This window comes from Topomyia yanbarensis, chromosome 3 (genome assembly GCF_030247195.1).
Source record: "Topomyia yanbarensis strain Yona2022 chromosome 3, ASM3024719v1, whole genome shotgun sequence".
Taxonomy (NCBI): Eukaryota; Metazoa; Arthropoda; class Insecta; order Diptera; family Culicidae; genus Topomyia; species Topomyia yanbarensis.
This window is the reverse complement of record NC_080672.1, coordinates 243,612,025-243,632,280: the sequence shown is the minus strand read 5'-3', so window position 1 is coordinate 243,632,280 and position 20,256 is coordinate 243,612,025. Positions and strand designations below refer to the sequence as shown.

The following is a 20,256-nucleotide window of genomic DNA, read 5'->3' as shown; positions in this document are numbered from 1 at the left end:
ATATTTTGTGTCTTGAATCCACTATATTGAGGAAGAGCACCGTTTTTTCAAGTCAAGGGTGTTTAGTAAGGTTTAATGAAGCCATTTTCTGAAAAAAAATTTAGATTATGGTTGCTATCTTATTTCTGTTAACGTTAATCAACAATGTACACGGCAAATGTGTGGTAGATACTTGTTCTACTTTGCCGCACAATTTCTGTTCAATTTAATCATTTTTACTCTTTTAACGATAATAATGACAATCTTTTCCTGCGAATATAGCAACACTGCCAAACACCATTTATCTCTGCAGTAACATTGCGTACAGTGCAAAAAGTCAGAATCAACCAATCAGGAGCTGGAGCATTTTGACGTAAAATTGGAACAAAAACGACCCCCCCCCCCTCTATTGTTATGTCTTGTCTTAGGTTTCAAGCAACTTACGATAAATATCATGTTGGGGGAGGGTTACCTGCGACTTTTTCGGTAATTTTTGATAAAATTTGCGAAAGTTTCAAAAATAATAACTTTTGAACGGACAAAAACTGACAGCTACCTCTAGTTGCGATTAGAAGTGCTACATGAAGACTATAAAACTCAATGGCTTTCACTATTGTTTTTCAAACATTTCCCAATATCTTTGAAAATACTCGAGATAAGAAATATTAATGTGTTAAAGTTAATAAAAATTGTATATTTTGACGATTGGAATATACGAAATTCATAGAAATGATAATTGAAAAGCTCATCATCTCAAACATCTAAACAAAAATTTAAGGCAAAATTTTCATCCGTTTTTAAGAGGATGAATCACTAAAATCATAATAGCAAATGACAAACCTTGTTATTTTTGATAGGTATTCCGAAAATACTATTGACGTCGACTTCACCGTTTCAACGCAAATAACCAATAACCATTTGAAACACAATATTTTCCAAAAAATGCTGCATTACTTCGAAAATACACGAGATCATATCGTAGTATACAAAGTTGTCCATTTCGACAATTAAAACCTTTTTTTGGGCACACCCAGCTTGTCAGTATAATATTTAAAAGGTTATATTAACGAATTGGCTTTTAAGGGGTCATCTTCAAACAACAGACAATAATGTTAAAGGTATTAAAGATAAATACATTGTGTTTTCAGCAGTTATTGGTAAAAGCTTGCTCTAAAACTTCGCCGAAGACATAATCTTGATATATGTACTTACAAAAAAGTTGGTAAATATCTCTTATATTTAGGGAGATATATTATTGAGATATTGAGAAAGGGCTTGTAATGGCCACAAATTGCTCCGAAGACGTCATTTATCGATTTAGGCGTAATTAATACATAGCAAGATTTTGGCAACAAAAACGCTGTGCGAGGGTACGGATCCATACACTTGTCTGGATCTAAACACCAAGTCTGAACCTGGCCCAGGTCCGGACCTGGTATGGGGAAAGGGGATGGGTTAGATCTGGGAACTGTTACTGATCAAGACTGAACTAGTTCAGATGCATGGAATGGTCCGGATCCGCGATCTACTCCCGATTCGGAGTCCGGGCCTAGGCATCTGGAACCTTAGGAGAAAGTCCGGTACAAAACATCGTAAAGATTTTTTAAATTTGTATTGTGCAATCGAACTCACCCAGGCAACATTCGGAATTCTGCTGCAAAAATTATCCAGAATTCCAGCAGAAATCGGCCAGGATTCCAGCTGTTTTGGCTCGGTACTAATACAATCAAATGAATCGATCGATTTAGACCACCTACGAACAGAGCCGATGTTGACACATACTGAAATTATTTGGTTGTGTGATACACATTAGGGTGGGGCAAAATGATCGTTTTTTTCAGCACAGCACTTTTTTGGTTCTAACTGTGCAAAATTTTGGGTCGATTGGCTTTGACCCGGCGTAGCGCATTGCGTTTGAAATTTGTATGGAAATTAGTATGGAAAACCTACCTTTTTGCATTTTTTAATTCTACAGACTACAGTTCTTCCTGCAGTATGCCAAATATTGGATAGAAGTGTAGTCCAGGATATGCTGAACAACTTTGCCGAAGGATACATGGTGTTAGAATGTCTCTAAAACAAGTTATAGCTGTTCAAAATTCGATAGATTAATTCAATGCAAAAAAAATCATATTTTTGCCAAGCTGCGGGTGTACCAATGATGTTTCATATAGCATACCAAAATAACATAATATATTTTGCAACTACCATATTGGTATGTTTGGATGAATTAATCAAAAGCCTTATCTTCAATTTCAATTTTATCTCATTGTTGGCATACTGCAGGAAGAATTTTAGTCTGTTGAACGGAAAACACAAAAAGTAGGTTTTCCCATACTAATTTCCACACAAATTTTAAACGCAACGCGCTACGCCAGGTGAAAACCAATCGACTCCAGATTTTGCACAGTTATTTGGGACCACAAATGGAACCAAAAAGTGCTGTGCTCGGTTGATGTGGTTATGATTACGTTTTTTCACATAACAATGTCCCACCCTAATTCACTTACAGTGATACAATCTTATTTTCGTACACCGCCATGCGGAATGCTTATATGCATTTTCCAAGTTAAAAAGTAGTTTACGAGACATTTTATTTATGTAGAAATAGTTTACTAGACAGCATAGGGAAGATACAATAATTATCTTTGTACTACAAATGCTCATTTTTTCAAAAATAATCATAAGATAGTCAAATATACACGCAATATCATATTCGTACAGCACACATATTTTTTCAAAAATCAATTGAAATTTCTATAATAAATATTCAATGTGGTAGCTTTCGTTTGTAATTACAGTTTTCAATCGTATTGAAATACTGACCACTAGCTTTTGTGTGTATTCAACTTAAATTTTATCTTATTCTTCTATATAGTAGTTTCTAAGATCATTCTCATTATAATTCGGATAGTTTCGCACTTTTTATCCAAATGCTCCGATTTATTTGTCTAATCAGTTAATAAATGGGGTCCGCAGTAGAGAATCCATAACATTTAAACAATTATAAATTTACTCTAAACGTTTTTTGCACGCCTTATGCTTTAGGTTCTTCTCCTGATCGAATTTCCAATATCCACCATTTCTCAGTAAAAGTACCATTTTACGGAAGCTTTGCTTTAAAATTTATTTGAAGATATTCATATTAAAATACACATTCTGGACCATCATTCCATCAATGAAGACCAAATTTCTAGCACTTTTAGTGGACATATAATACCCCATACAATAACTCCACTGTCCCTGCGCTTAGTTGCTGTTATAAGGTTTTTACGTCCAGGTCTGAGTTCGATTTTCTCCACTCGAAACAACAGCCATTTGAGTCAAAGATGTTGAATTTGGACTCGTAGACAAAGTTTACAATCTTTCCAATATTCCGATAAAATGTTTCAATGTTGTTTAATAAATAAAAAATCAATTCTTCGTTCTCCATACATTACGAACCGTACCAGAGCAGACTTGTACGTTATGATTCAATTTATTTACCATGTATATAACATTAATTACTCGATTTTCTCAAATTTGTCTAATTAAAAATCGTTTATCCCTCGTCGTAAATATTTTATAGTCCATGTTTTTCGAAATATCTGCTCTACGTTTCGCCACATCAAAGTTTTTAACGACATGTTAAATAGTTGGACGTAACCTTTGAACAATTTCAAAGATTTTATGAAGTTATTTAGCTTCGTTTTGGTGAGTAATAATTAGTTTCCCTCCCATAATAGCAGTTAGTTTACTTTTTTAACCGTTACGTTAATAAGAGGAAATTTCTTAAACTAGTGTAGATGAAACTGTGCCGATGAACACTTCTCTGTAGCCATAAAATCTATTTTTCTAAGCAAAACAAAAAAATAAAGAAATAACAGGTCTTAAATTACAAATTAATTGATTTATCAAAAGTGTACGAAAATGAAATTGTGCCATTTTCACACCAATTAATGATTTTTTATGTGTAGTGTACGGAAACTTGCACACTTTAGATTACAAATGATAAGAAAATGACAGATGATGATTCTACTACCACATTTACAAAACAATACCTATATTGAATAGTGCAAACATTTATGAAACAATATTAAACATATACACTAGAGGTATACGAATATGAGATTGTGTCACTGTACATGTACAGCTAGTGAAATACGCCGTTCAACAGTTTAGTATCTTTGCGACAATATGCACGAAGTGCTTGAAAACGGATTAATGGGAAACAAACGATTGAGATTGTGAGTCTCCAGAGATTCAGTGTCATTAATTTCTACTACTGATGAAAACAGCTATCAACTAACTATCTGTAAACATTCCAAATGGGACACTCAAGAGGATAAATTTAATCACTAGAGAGGACTTTTGAGCTGCCAAGGAACAAAAAATCGTTAAATAGTTAACAGTATAAGCTTCAATGTTAAAGCTTTGATAAGTTGAATATGAATTTTCAAATGTTTTACTTCTCTTATATTTTAAACATGCTTTAATTACCAGCAATACATAACTCGTCTTCTGGATTCAAATAAACAAATTGAGAAATAAGGGGGAGGGGTTGTTATCAAGCGACGTCATTATCTGGGGGGGGGGGGGGGGGTTAGAACTTTGTGACGAAATGCTACAAAGGGGAGGGGGTTTCAAAATCGCTCAAAAATGCTATGTCATTTATGGATGAACCCTTAGTCTATAATAATATATTGAGAATTGGTGAAGTTGAGGCTTTTTCCCCGAAACCTTATTTTAGCAAGAGTCTTGCGATGATCACGATGGAAGTCCAACAGATCAACTAAAATTCTAAAACTCAAAAGAATTCATTAGTATAGGAGTATTCCTCTACCTTAACGATTAGTTGAATAAATAATATTTTTTTCCTGCATACGAGAACGTTTTTCCCATAAAATCGATGTCTAAGCTCTTAATATTGTGTTAAAAATTATCTTCTTATCTATGAAACAAAAATTTATGCATAACAAATAAATAGTTTAGGTATGATAAAACTAATTTCTATCAATTGAATTAGAAGAAAAACGAAAAACGGTTAGAATTTTGGCAATCGTGATCATGGAAAGTTTATTTTGGAAAAACGACATTTTGAGATAATCGAGTTTAAAATTCAAGTTACCACTGCTCATGGTAGGCGAGGTGCGCTTCAAAGAGCTGTAACTTTCGATCTATTGATCGGATCGCTGTGAAAATTTGGGAAAATTTTCTCAAGGAGTTGTATTTTCAGATAAAGTAATAATTTTTTTTAAAGATTTTTTTGAAAAATAAAATCCCTTAAGTACTTTGATTTTTATCAGTGCAAGCGTAGCAAACGTTTAATTTGATTACTTTCAGATGTTTATAATAAATTTATAGAGAGGTAGAAAATTACAGCAATTAGTATTACACTGCTATCTGATAATATATCATATCTTCTGCTGGACAATAATATTTTCTTATTACCTTTTAAACAGAAATGCATCTATAGAGAAAACCGTTCTGGTAATGGAGAATCTTTTTTGCAACAGAGAGATAACCGACAAATTTGATCTTAAAGGATCGTTACGCAATCGAATGGTAGATCCCAATCGTCAATCTGGTGAAATTGTGCTAATGGATGAAAACTTTATGCAGAGTAAGACTATTTCTAGTGTCTAGTTCGTTTTAAGGGGTCCTTTAAACCTTTACAGTCGGTAAAATTCAGTATTTGAAGGCTGTTCGCAATGCTACGATGTAAATTTGTTTCAAAATGACAAGCCGTCGGGTAAGTTGGATCTGTCAAAATACATCTAGAACACGGTGTTCCCAATGCGATGATTTAGCCACATGTTATAAATGTTGTTTATTTGATTTTGTTATTGTTTGTCACTTATGTGTGTGTGTCACATTATTGTTTTTTCTGCTGTCAGCCGTCACACCTACTAATGAAAAAAATAGTCGAGCTGTTTTAAATCTGATCCAAAAACGTGCTCGAAAAATAGAACTGCTTCTCAGCATTGCAATCGATCTGTTTTAGTCGGTGATGCAAAATAGAACAGCCCATATAGAATACATCAACTTTGCGAACAGCCTAAAATTTGTTTAAAATAATTTCTCGACAAACATATGATTAGGGCGTGTAAGCCAACTGTCAAAATTCACTTTGCGTGGAAATTCCAGACAAACAGTTACTCTCCAATCACATATGTTTGTAGTAAAGACGCTGAATCCCTCTGGATAAAGTCTCGCTATCTCTATCTTTTTCTTATTATTTTTCTATAACTGTGTGTCATTCCAATCGAGCACGAGTCCTGTCAAAGGCACTCAATCCGAAGAAAATCGCTTCGAATCCTTCTGAAACGAGGGCCATTGACAGGACTCGTGCTCGATTGGAATGACACTGACAGATAAATGGTAAACAAACGATAGACGTGTCGAGCCTTTATCCAGAGAGATTCAGCGTCGTTAGTTAGTAGTAAACAAAAGAGAAAAGTAGTAAACAAAAGAAAAAATTAAAGGGTTGTGTACAGGATACGACCACGGTGGCATTAAAAATGTAGCTTTTTTCAAGAGCGTGCAAATGAATTTTATCTATCACGCATATCGACTCACGTTCTTGCTCACTCGCCTGTTTTCATATGTTACAATTTGCTATATACCCTCCCCATTAAAACATAATTTATTGAAGGTCATTTAACGGTAATCTATTATTACAATTAATCAAGTATCTCACTAGGTGATTGGCATTATTTGGCTGATCCATCTAGTAAAAATAGGCTGGTCTGTCCAGAAAATATATTCAAAAGAAAAGTTCCATATTGAGATCTGTGATGAGGAAGCCCACGCCCGCCAACGGAAATATACAGGTTCTCCACGAAATATTTCATTTTCCATTTAAATTTGCTATAATGTACTAATGAACTTAAGTAAATAACCTTAAGGTTAAGTATTTCTTGATCGATCAGTGGTGGAAAAAATGAAATTATTTGATAAATTACATTGTTATACAACGTTCGCACTACCAGTTAAAATGGATTTTTATGCTATCTTGGTGACATTTTTCTTGTTGCTAATTATTAAAACATGTTATAACTCTGTAGTGTAAACATTGTATTATTAAACCAATTCTGCAGCGTTTTATGTTATATAGGTGTTTTATGTGGTAATAGGACTGACATAATTATATCTTCAGTACAGCGGTTTGTTTCATAATTTAAAACAGATTTATTTTAAAATTTAAATTAGTATACCCAACCGTTCTATTTGTTGTATACTTTTAAACGCAATTAGAACTGTGTTCAGGACAGATACTCTGACTGGATAAACTGGGAAAACAATTTTAAGTCCAGTAACGCTTAAGATATGGCTTGAATTTGAATCGAAAAAGAACACCCGCTTAAACTGCTGCTGGGATGGTAAGTTCAGTTTTAAAATTTTCCGTTGTGTGAAGTACAAAACAAAAGTGTTTGAAATTAGAAAACAAAAAGTTCTGCTGGGAATGTGATTGTTTCCGATGCAATTACACTCAGGTTTTTTACGCAGGGGATACGTGTAAATGAAAACCGCGTAAATTTCAAAAAAACTCGTAAATGAAAACCGCGTAAATTTCAAAATCCGCGTGAAAAACCTGAGTGTACTCTCCTATATAAAATATTACGATGCTGAACAGTGCAATAACTACAAAAGCACGTTGTCAGATGCCTTACTGATAAAAAACATATAACCGAAATATATATATAATATATATTATAGGATATTATCACATATAACCGAAATATGAAACATATGATAACCACTAGGCTCTTTACCCTACGCAGCTACAAAGCGCCGTAAACATGGATTAACAAGTTACAACGCACACGCATGCATAAAATTAAATATATTTTTTTCAAACGCAACACTCTTAAGCAGCACACACCGTATAGGGCTCTTGCTACACACACAGTCAAAGCATCTGTTGGGCACACATTGCATGTTTACATTTGATGGATTAAGACGATTTAAATTAAAATAATATTCTTTTCGATAATAATTCCTTCCAGTTTCATAATAATAATCTGGGACTATATAACTCTATACAAAAAGGATTATTTAAACATTTTTATATATAAACCTGCTTAGAACGTCTGTAGTTTATAGTGGCAACATGAACGACCGTGGTAGTGAAGAATTGTTTCGCTTTCCACACGGGGATATTCGTTCAGATTTTTAAGTTACATATTGAAAAAATAATTATCCAGAACGAGTGGAGAGCAGCAGTTCTGGTCAATTATATGGCAATGCACATTACTAAATGAACTGAAGTAGACCGACTTGGTATCTAAGCATACTTCTCTAAATCCAATTATGTTGAGTTATTCCTGTGGAATCTACCGGCATCCAGGTTTCAAATATAATGTGTTTACCCTTAGAAATAAAACTTAAATTTTTTACAAATTGTATTTTACAAATATTGGGATGGAGAAATATTTGACCCCACTATCTATGATAATAAATCCAAATTCAATATTTCCAAAACCAAAGATTAAGTTTTATAGGGATTAAAATCATTCTTGGACCTTTCTTGTATGCATGAACTTTCTCGACCTACAAGATATTTCACAATTTTGAAATAAGATGCATTTTTTGGAAAAACTCGTTTGGAATATTTGGCTGTGAAGCATAACTTTGACTAAATTTTTATTTAATCCGCGTAACTAGTTCAAACGCTTGCAAATATTACGTTACATGAAGAATGTATAGTTGTGCATTGTATATAGCATTGGATATTTCCTTACTTGCTCGAAATAATATGAATTCATTATTTTAAACAAAATAATCTCGTCGATCCGTATACATTATATGCAGCTGTCATTTTTGCCTGCCCAACGGCTCACCAATACACATGCGTTCTGCAAGCGCCCTATTGGCGATTTGCGGCAAAACCAAAATTAGTCATGCGACACCTATGATTCAGCTCATGAACTGGCAAAGTGATACAATTTGCTTTTTTTCACCCGTAAGTGAGTCGTAGCTTACAACAAAATCTTCATTATCTTCTCGGAAAAAGCTAACCACTGCCAAAATATGAATGAAACGAGTAAGAAATTTAGTTTTATTTGCAATTATTCTGAAATTACAGCCATTTGCAACTATTTCACTCATACATTTCTTCGAAATGTAATCGGGGTATTATTGTGGTTATAAAAAATCGTTCCATAAATAAAGTTCCAATTCGAAACCGAGACCCAATCAGCACCAATGTCAAACTCCTTTATATTTTGAACTACGTAGGAGATTCAGTGAAGACTATCGGAGAGAAGGATCGGCTGTGCATGATACAAAGCTGACACTTTCCTATTAGCCGGATATATTCTTTCCTCGCGTGATCTGGAGAGTTTCATGAATTTACACCATCTCATGAAGGTTTAGCTTAACTTAGGACGAACGGGAAATGCTGTTGCGGCGGCTACGGTGCTCAACAAATTACATTTCGAAACAGCGCGCATATAGCTCTGCGAATAATATTAGAAACCACTATGTTTTACACTCTTTTCGCAAGATGTTTACTCATCATCTGATAAAATGATGATTTTCCTCCATTTTCATAAACAATTATCAACAAATTGATCGGTAATTTGGTGTTTAAAAGTCATTTTTTACCAATGTTTACAGAAACTATATGCACTATGACAGAACAAAATAAAATCAGCAACACTTTCCTTCCAGCGCTATCTGCGAGCGGTTTCAACGTAGAATCGCCAATTGAATTAAATCCAAACCACCCCACCCACCCACTTTGCAAATCATTCTGTGACACCGTGCTGGCAGGGTTACCAAAAATACAGAATAATCTGTATTTATACAGATTTTCAGCCATTTTCAGACCAAGAATCTGTATGTGCAGATATACAGATTTTTGCGTGTATGTACAGATATACAGATTTTTGTGAAATGATGTTACAAAAACTATTTTTAGAAATATTTTTTTACAGTTTCAGTAATACTTCCTCTTTGTCTCTCTTAGGTTAGCTCTCTATATTAGGCTGTGCACGCTGACGAAGTCGACTTAAAAATGACTTTTACTGTGAGCTGTGTTTACAAACATTGCTTCACACGGCTCACAGTAAGTCATTATTTATGTTTACTTCGTCTGCGTACACAGCCTAATCAAAATATATCTTCACATTCGAGAGTGGTCGCTCATTCTGAAAGGTAAAGGTTTGTAGTACACTCAGGTTAGCACCCAGCAAACGCCTGGCTGAAGCCTACTTCCAGAAACGCTCTGTGACTTTGTTAAGTCTTAATTCATTGTCCGAAAATATGACAGCTACATTGGTTGACTTAATGTATATAACATTATATATTAGGGTGTCCCAAAATGACATCATGTTAAAAAAGTCATCGGGCTCACTTTTTAAATGAAAGGTTAGGGTATTGGGACCACTTTCTTCTTCGGAGTGAGTTTGCTAAAACGCTTCCTACTGGTGGCGACTTATGATTTTTTGAAAAAATGGGCCGATTTTGGATAAAATTTCAAATTTATGCCTGTTGAAGTGGTCCTGAACTGTCTTAGATTTTTTTTCAGCATTTTTAATTTTTCTGGAGATCCAAACGGAGAAGTTTGGTTAGTTAGTTTGTACAAATTTGGAATTATAAGAGCGGCAGGGCCATTAAAACTTAGTAAAAAGTGAAATTTTTAATGTTTTTCAGTATTTTTTCTTCAAAACTGGGTATCTACTAAATTTTAAAAGTACAGAAAACACTTTATATAGTTGAGCCGAATTCAGGGGCGTAATTTTGCTGAAGAAAGTGTATAGCTATGGCTAATGGGGTATGAGTTATTCAAGTTTTTGAATTGAATGTTCTCAATAGACTGTGATTTGGACATGGTTCTGATGGCATTCTGCCTAAGCTCGACCCTCATTATCAGAAAGCAAAGATTAAGCCCGTGCGATATTAAACCTGTTCTAATGACCCTGCCACTTCTAGTTTTCCGATCTGTTTACTTCACATCCTTGCTCTCACTTGAGTACTATGGCTCTAAGTTTCATAATTTTCCCTACCCAGTAATCTCTAGCTAATTGAATGTCGTTAAAACGTAAAAAATAGTTTATTTCTATTGTCAGAGATGGACCTTCCAACGAAAACTAGTCTGGCTCGCTTGGAATCGAATTGTATGGACCAACCACTGCTTTCACAAAATCTGTTATTTTCAGTAATTGTACATTCTACAGAATTAGTCACAACTATTTCCAATCAGCCCAAAAATCGAAGGTTTTCATTCAGTAAAATAGCAGATTTTCACTTCTAGAAAAACAGGCAACATTCTGGCCGAAAATTTTGAAACGGAGCACCTATATCGAAACGTTAGAAAACGTTCGATTTATGTAAATTGAATCATTACACTAACCTGTCTACAAATCACACAAATAACTTTTTTATTTTGTGCCATTCTACTTGAAAGCGACGATATTGTTCACAAGTGGCTCTTTTACCATCCAACGCTCTTGGCAAGCCACTTTCTGATGCTTGTAATAACAAAACTTCAATTCGATTCTTTGTCGATAAATTGATGGCCCTGAAAAGGGCCTTTTGTTTGGGCAGTGTTCGGAATTTACTTGGAGCTGGTGTATATGGTAACAGTTTTGGTGCCATCGAAGACGGCGTGCTTGGCCAACTCTTCTGACAGCAGCAAACGGACGGTGGTTTGAATTTTGCGGGAGATGCTGCAAACGAACTGCTGATGCTGATGCTGGAAACGAACTGAGCGTGAGCAACAGCATGCTGAGTTTTTATACCTGACTACAGCACAATGTAAGCTCGTCCTTTTTTGTGTTGTCCTCAATATGTGTTCTTCGTAGCTCTACCCCTTCGTTGGTCGACCACATATTTTTGATAAAGAACAAAATTGAAATTGTGTTTCCAATACGGAGGTTATCGAACACTCAGGGTAAAAAGAGTAATGTAATACGGCACTTTGGTAAAATGTTTGAGAATTGAAACGTTTTTTGAATGCGCCTAGTAAACACGAAACTGTAAACAAACACACAAATGATAACTTTTTATTTTGTGTCATTCTACGTGAAATCTACGATATTGTACACAAGTAGCTCACTTGCCATCGAACGCTCTTGGCAAGCTACTTTCGGATGCTTGTAATAACAAAATTTCAATTCGATTCTTTATTGATAAATGGCCCGTACCAAACAGACCGCTCGTAAGTACACCGGAGGAAAGCCTCCCCGCAAGCAGTAAGCAACGAAGGCCGTGTAAAAGTGCCCCAGTCACGGTTGGCGTTAGGAAGCCTCGTCACTACTGAACAGAAACTGTCGCCCTGCGATAAATTCACAGCTATCAGCAATCGCGCAGGCCTAAATTGTGACCCAAAATAAACCACAAACCAACAAGTTCTTTTCAGGACCAGCCAATTATATTCCAGTAAGATATAGGGGAAGATGGGGTAAAACGCACCCCTGGGGCAAAATGCACCCCTTGCTTATATCGAAAACAGCTGGAAATTTCTAGAAAACGGTAACACCAGTCGGAAGTGCGCCATAGTAAACATACACTGTCAAAGTTTGATAACCGTACATCAATAGAAGCTCAAGAAATAAACAAAACACAATAACGTGCTCTTCTCATGTAATTATTGTGGCTCGTGCAACAAGGATTTTCCGCTCTTATAAATACTGTTTTACTATTATATTAGAGCATTCCAGTTCTATTTATACCGTTGTTCATTATTCTGTCGCACTACATATGAAAAATCTACTAAATAATTCACTTTTTGCTAAATTAATATCTCTGCTCCATCGGGGGCAATATGGCCTCATCTCTGATTTTGCTGTATTTTAATCGAAAACAGAAAAAACGTTCTGAAAACCTACCAATTGCATAACCTAAGGCTATTTAATGGCACACTTTTGTGAAATCTCGTCAGAAAACAAAACTACTTGCTTGTTCGCCGAGCATTATGCCCCATTGTTGTGGTGCATTCTACCCCGTTGTTGTAGTGCATTGTGCCCCGTTGTTGTCGTGCATTTTACCCCCGCACAGGTGCGTTTTGCCCCGCTTATTTTTCAAAAGGTGATTTTTAATGATTTTGAAGAATTGAATTATTTTCATGTTTTTGAATATTTTGCAAAGCGTTATGATTTTGATTACAGAGGAATATGTTGGCTAAACGATATCATTAATTAAATTCTCCCAATTGATGTTCTATAGCTTAGTTATGATCATATTTCCTTAGGGGGTGCGTTTTACCCCATCTTCCCCTAAATGAAATTTTCGTTTTCCATTGCCTTACAACCTCTTTCCTCCCGGCTTGAATTACTATCAATCTTGATGATGCTGTGCGGCGGGGGCACAGGCAGTTTCCATTATAGTGGAAAATTTAGGTTTGCGCGTTTTTCAGAAAAGTTTTTTGGCTGTGCTGTTTTCAAGGAAGTTGTAGTTGAATTCAAAATAAAATAGTTTACTTCTATTGTCAGAGGTGGACCTTCCAACGAAAACTAGTCTGGCTCGCTTGGAATCGAATTGTACGGACCAACCACTGCTTTCACAAAATCCGTTATTTTCAGTAATTGTACATTCTACAGAATTAGTCACAACTATTTCCAATCAGCGCAAAAATCGAATGTTTTCATTCAATACAACAGCAGATTTTCACGTTTGAAAAAACAGGCAGCATTCTGGCCGAAAATTTTGAAACGGAGCACCTATATCGAAACGTTAGAAAACGTTCGATTTTTGTAAATTGAATCATTACACTAACCTGTCTACAAATCACACAAATAACTTTTTTATTTTGTGCCATTCTACTTGAAAGCGACGATATTGTTCACAAGTGGCTCACTTACCATCCAACGCTCTTGGCAAGCCACTTTCTGATGCTTGTAATAACAAAACTTCAATTCGATTCTTTGTCGATAAATTGATGGCCCTGAAAAGGGCCTTTTGTTTGGGCAGTGTTCGAAATTTACTTGGAGCTGGTGTATATGGTAACAGTTTTGGTGCCATCGAAGACGGCGTGCTTGACCAACTCTTCTGACAGCAGCAAACGGACGGCGGTTTGAATTTTGCGGGAGATGCTGCAAACGAACTGCTGCATGCTGATGCTGGAAACGAACTGAGCGTGAACAACAGCATGCTGAGTTTTTATACCTGACTACAGCACAATGTAAGCTCGTCCTTTTTTGTGTTGTCCTCAATATGTGTTCTTCGTAGCTCTACCCCTTCGTTGGTCGACCACATATTTTTGATGAAGAACAAAATTGAAATTGTTTTTCCAATACGGAGATTATCGAACACTCAGTGTAAAGAGAGTAATGTAATACGGCACCTTGGTAAAATGTTTGAGAATTGAAACCTTTTGACATTAAAAATGTCTTACTCCACTATCTGGGGCTAGGTGTCATTCTAAAATCTAAACTATCTCCCATGTAACGAAACTATGTAAGGTTTGCACGCTTATAACTCCGATATTACTAGATGGATTTTAATCATTCATACACCAACCGATTCAGAAACACCTAACTTAAATATTGGTAATAATTTAATATCTCCCCAATAAAAGCAGACTTTTGGAAATTGGTAAAATTAAAAAGTTCACGAAAAACGGGAAAATTACCATTCGTGAGGCAGATTTCTCAGACACAGCCGTCAAGAGAGGGCAGCTTAGTTGCTCAATGAAACACGAAAAGTCATAAATAGAAGCAACGCATGTCCGTTTAAATCAGTTGTTGCTCTTATCCCATAGGAGCAACATCGTCTCCGGGCGATGCAATAAGCGCTATCGATTTTCGGTAACGTTGGCATTCGCACACACTCGCACCTAAGTGACTAAACCATATACGGTTAGTTTATAAATAGAGGTGACGCGTACCCGTTTGAATCAGTTTTTGTTCTTATGTCGAACGGGTAAGATCATGGCTGCAGCGTCTGGGCACTACACTAAGCGGTAGACGCTATGCATTTTCGGCAGCGGTGGCCGTGTGCGGATTTTTCGGGTACCAGCACGGTGTCACAGAATGATTTGCAAAGTGGGTGGGTGGGGTGGTTTGGATTTAATTCAATACGGTGTGTGCTGCTTAAGAGTGTTGCGTTTGAAAAAAATATATTTATTTTTATGCATGCGTGTGCGTTGTAACTTGTTAATCCATGTTTACGGCGCTTTGTAGCTGCGTAGGGTAAAGAGCCTATTGGTTTTCATGTTTCATATTTCGGTTATATGTTTTTTATGTGTAAGGCATCTGACAACGTGCTTCTGTAGTTAATGCACTGTTCAGCAGCGTAGTATTTTATATAGGAGAGCACACTCAGGTTTTATTACGCGGATTTTGAAATTTACGCGGTTTTCAATAACGCGTTTTTTTTAAATTTACGCGGTTTTCATTTACACGGCCTGTATCCCCTGCGTGAAAAATCTGAGTGTAATTGCATCGGAGACAATCACATTCCCAGCAGAACTTTTTGTTTTCTAATTTCAAATACTTTTGTTTCGTACTGCACACAACGGAAAATTTTAAAACAGAACTTACCCAGCAGCAGTTTAAGCGGGTGTTCTTTTTCGATTCAAATTCAAGCCATGTCTTAAGCGTTACTGGACTTAAAATTGTTTTCCCAGTTTATCCAGTCAGAACATCTGTCCTACCCTATGTATTTAAAACATAGTTCTAATTGCGTTTTAAAGTATACAACAAATAGAACGGTTGGGTATACTAATTTAAATTTTAAAATAAATCTGTTTTAAATTATGAAACAAACCGCTGTACTGAAGATATAATTATGTCAGTCCTATTACCACATAAAACACCTATATAACATAAAACGCTGCAGAATTGGTTTAATAATACAATGTTTACACTACAGAGTTATAACACGTTTTAATAATTAGCAACAAGAAAAATGTCACCAAGATAGCATAAAAACCCGTTTTAACTGGTAGTGCGAACGTTGTATAACAATGATGTAATTTATCAAATATTTTAATTGGTTCAACCACTAATCGATCAAGAAATACTTAACCTTAAGATTGTTTGCTTAAGTTCATTAGTACATTATTGAAAATTTAAATGGAAAATGAAATTTCATATTTCATGGAGAATCTGTATATTTCCGTTGGCGGGCGTGGGCTTCCTCATCACAGCTCTCAATATGGAACTTTTCTTTTGAATATATTTTCTGGACAGACCAGCCTATTTTTACTAGTTGGATCAGCCAAATAATGCCAATCACCTAGTGAGATACTTGAATAAATAATAGATTACCGTTAAAAGACCTTCAATAAATTATGTTTTGATGGGGAGGGTATATAGCAAATTGTGACATATGAAAACAGGCGAGTGAACAAGAACGTGAGTCGATATGTGTGATAGATAAAATTCATTTGCACGCTCTTGAAAAAAGCTACATTTTTAATGTCACCGTGGTCGTGTCCTGTACACAACCCTTTAATTTTTTTTGAATGCGCATAGTAAAAATGTTTTCCACTTCACTCCAGTTTGTTTCTGACCATATTTGCAATTTTCGTACTGAAATAAATCATAATTTAGAGTTTAACCCAAATTGCTCTCTAGGGAGAAACAGTCCATGAAATAGAAAATGCAAACTTATTCTTTAAAATGATTTTGGTGGCCCTGAAAAGGGCCTTTTTTATAACGATACAAGTGAGTTTTACCTTTTCAACTTCCAAATCCATACAATATGCATCCCTGCCGCTTCAGACTATAGACGACATTCATTGCGGTTTTGCGCTTGGCGTGTTCAGTGTAGGTTACGGCATCTCGGATGACATTTTCCTGCACACCATCAGCATTCGTAGATTAAATCGGAGATGCATTTTACACCACCACGACGAGCCAGACGCCGAATGGCAGATTTGGTGATTCCCTGGATTTTATCACGAAGAACCTTGCGATGACGCTTGGTACGGGAACGCAAACATGATACCGCTCATTGTACCGTCCGGACGAACGTGTTGCTCGTGTGGTAAGCGAGCACCCACTGATACAAAACAACCTGCCGTGACCTGTATATATAACATTCCCGTATGTAATGAAACGCTTACATGCTCCTTTTTGACGGCTCTGCGTGGGATATGCTGGCAAATTGCGCATTTTCCTCGCTGTTTCCGAAGGATTTTCTGAAAATCCTTGTTTTGCTTTATTTATAGTAGTCGCAGTAATTCCGAAATTTAATACGAAATACGTGCACAAATTTCCGATCAGATAGTGCAAAAATATTGCGATTTCGTCCAGTAGAACGGAAGATATTCGCATTTCAAACCTGGGAAAATTTCTCAACTGAAATTTTTGAAACGGGACCCCATATTGAAACGTTAGAAGTATTCTACTTCAAAAGACAGCGCTAATGGTTCATGCCATTGATAATGAGCACAGCTTTGATCTATCAAAAACAACAATTTTAGACCATGACAACCGATTACAAGCTTTATAGATTTTGGAAATGTGCCACATTTTTACTGCCGTTATAAGCATATTTGTCCCATGTTCTATGGGATTCCCTATATACATGGGACAATTATGCTTTGAACGGCAGTTTAGTGATGGTACAACAATTGATTTCAGAACCGACACTAATAATTTGAATGCAGCATACTCTGGGGTGCTACTCTCTCTCTCTCTCTCTCTCTCTCTCTCTCTCTCTCTCTCTCTCTCTCTCTCTTCTCTCTCTCTCTCTCTCTCTCTCTCTCTCTCTCTCTCTCTTTCTCTCTCTCATTAAGCATAAACTTCGCTCACTCTCTTCTGCTCGTTTCCCATACGTCAAATTATTGCTGTTTCCACTTCCATCTGTTCCATACCTCGATACTGTTTACAACACACACTATTGCTTTTTGAAACGTTTCATTGCTCAGTCTGCTAGTGATGTGTGCGGGGACCGTCTGTGTAAGTTGCCACAATTCAAACAAATTTGCAGCTCAAATCAAATTCAAACTTAATTTTGACATTACAGTGTAGATCAGTGCGTTGTTTTTTTCCGTCTAAATGTTCAAACCAACTTGACTAAGATAATATTGTTCGTGGTGTAAGTAATCTGTGTGTTTGCAAATTGAATGTTGTATGTAATTATTGTTCAAATTATTGTTCAAATTGTAGTTTTGCCCAGAAGATGAAGGCATAGACCTTCGAAACGTTGGTGATAGACGCAATAAAATATTATTGTAAGAAATCCGTGACCAAACGCCATCTCTTATTACTGAAAACAAAGTGGTCGTTCATCTTTCTATCGATTAATGAAAGAGAAAACTCTTTCATTAATTACTGGGAATAGTGTTCGGCCAGTTCGGCCGGTTTGCGGAATTCCGCTTCAAAGATAATTTTTACAGTTCGCTTTTACGCCGTAATCATATGTTTGTCGAGATTTGATCAAAAGTATTTAGTAGAATGTTTTATGTGCTTGTTAAAAAAGATTTAAGAATTTAGTAAACATTTACCGTTTATGGTGAGCACGATATCTCCACAGCCAAATTACCAATCGATTTAATGTCACCGGGATTACATAATAATATGTGAATGAAGACTTTTCCAAGCAAGGGAAAATGCTGGAATGGAGCTGAAGTTTAAAAAAAATCGAATCTTGATTCCATAATTTATGTTTCTTAACTAATATCCCTTCGCATACACAAACTTAACCTTATAAATGTTTATTTACAAAATTGTAAAAAACATGGTCTATATGTTAACAAATTTTTATTAGATTTTACTTTAAAATGTCACTAAAATATACTGAATTTCACAAAATGTAAAGGAATCTAACCCCTCAAATGTACAATAGGATCCAATATATTCATCAACGTTTCAATAAATTCTTTATTTAAAATATTTTCAGTGTCGTGGACAAATCCGTTATATATTCTTACCCACAGTCGTACAATACTGAAGGAAGCGATAGATCGGGATGCGTCATTCCTAGAAAAGAACGAAGTAATAGATTACTCGTTATTGGTAGGTTTGGACAACAAAGAGCGCTTACTGGTTGTTGGAATCATAGGTGAGATTTTTATAACGCAAATCATCACATATGACATATAAAGAATGATTCAGACGATACATCAACTTCCATCAACGTCAACGGAACGTCGCCGTTCTGTCAGGATAAGTTTATGGTTGAACAGAGACAGGGCAAAAATCGAAAACGAAAAAAAAGTAGTTTTTTTCATACCGTGCATTAGATCTTCATAAAAATCAATCAGCAGCGCTGTAACAACATTTCACATAAGCTGATTGATTTTTATGAAGATCTAACACACTTTAATACTTTTCTCTTGTGCATGTTCACACGCGCCGTAAGTCACCGTACCGTTAGTGTTGTGTGTGCATGCTTCCATTCAACTGCATGTAACTAATCTTGACGTTCCGTACCGGTGACGGAAGCGTGTGAATCGTACTTAATAAAGTAAGTATTGCAAATATTCCTTTTTTAATTTTGCAGATTACATACGCACGTTTACACTAGATAAGAGAGTTGAATCTATTATCAAACAATCTGGTATTATGGGAGGGCATGGAAAACTACCAACTGTAGTTTCTCCGAAAATGTACAAAAGTCGTTTCAGCGAGGCAATGGACAGGTATGTGCAATACAATTGCTTAGTTGATTGTGTAGATAACATCTCTGTTTCTCAGATATTTTCTGGCTGTTCCTGATAGGTGGGAAGGATTAGCAAAACATACAGTTTCATTACATAATAAGATCTACTAGCGAGAAGGTTTAGCAATAGCAATTTATATACATGTATAAGTTAATAATCAAATAAATAACTGATATACAATATTAGTTAGTTTCTATAACGAATAAGGTGCACCTTATTTATGTTGGTGGATATTTTTAAGTAAAACATTTATTTCTACGGTTTGTAGTTTTATTTACACTAGAAATTTTACGTAAATGTCCGCTTACAATCGATGACATAAGAAATGCCTTTCAATGCATTGCATAAGGGAATTCAATAGAATGATTCATCTGCTCCAGGTGTTTGTTTGCATAGTGCGGCGAGTTTCATTAGGACAGTGAAAAGCAATTGGGATTGTTTGTTAACAAACTGGATTGATCGTATAATTGCATTGAAAAAATATTAAACCTCTCAATAAACGAGTGCAAAAAAATCAATAACGTGTAATTTATAATAGAACCGGGAGCACGTCGTTTTGCATAAGTTCGTTTGGCATAAGTTTATTTGGCATAACAGTAGGTGACACATACTTTCGTTTGGCATAATGTTCATTTGGAATAATGGTCATTAGGTATAATGGTCATTTGGCATAATGATTATTTGGCATAATGGTCATTTGGCATAATGGTCGTTTGGCATAATTCATAATACACATT

The 20,256-nt window shown here is 35.7% G+C and overlaps 1 protein-coding gene across 2 annotated transcripts in view; it reads left to right on the top strand.

Moving 5' to 3' along the window:
• LOC131692063 (putative 1-phosphatidylinositol 3-phosphate 5-kinase) overlaps positions 1-19,704 on the top strand; it is a 237,624-nt gene extending 217,920 nt beyond the window's left edge. Inside the window, exons 9-12 of one of the 2 annotated variants that reach the window (XM_058978913.1) lie at positions 5,421-5,581; positions 18,757-18,918; positions 19,360-19,498; positions 19,554-19,704. In XM_058978913.1, coding sequence (XP_058834896.1) covers positions 5,421-5,581; positions 18,757-18,918; positions 19,360-19,498; positions 19,554-19,629 — 538 coding nt within the window. In that variant the 3' untranslated portion in view covers positions 19,630-19,704. The remainder of the gene's footprint in view (positions 1-5,420; positions 5,582-18,756; positions 18,919-19,359; positions 19,499-19,553) is intronic. The other variant, XR_009305905.1, reaches the window with a different exon arrangement.
• The last annotated feature ends 552 nt before the right edge of the window (positions 19,705-20,256 follow it).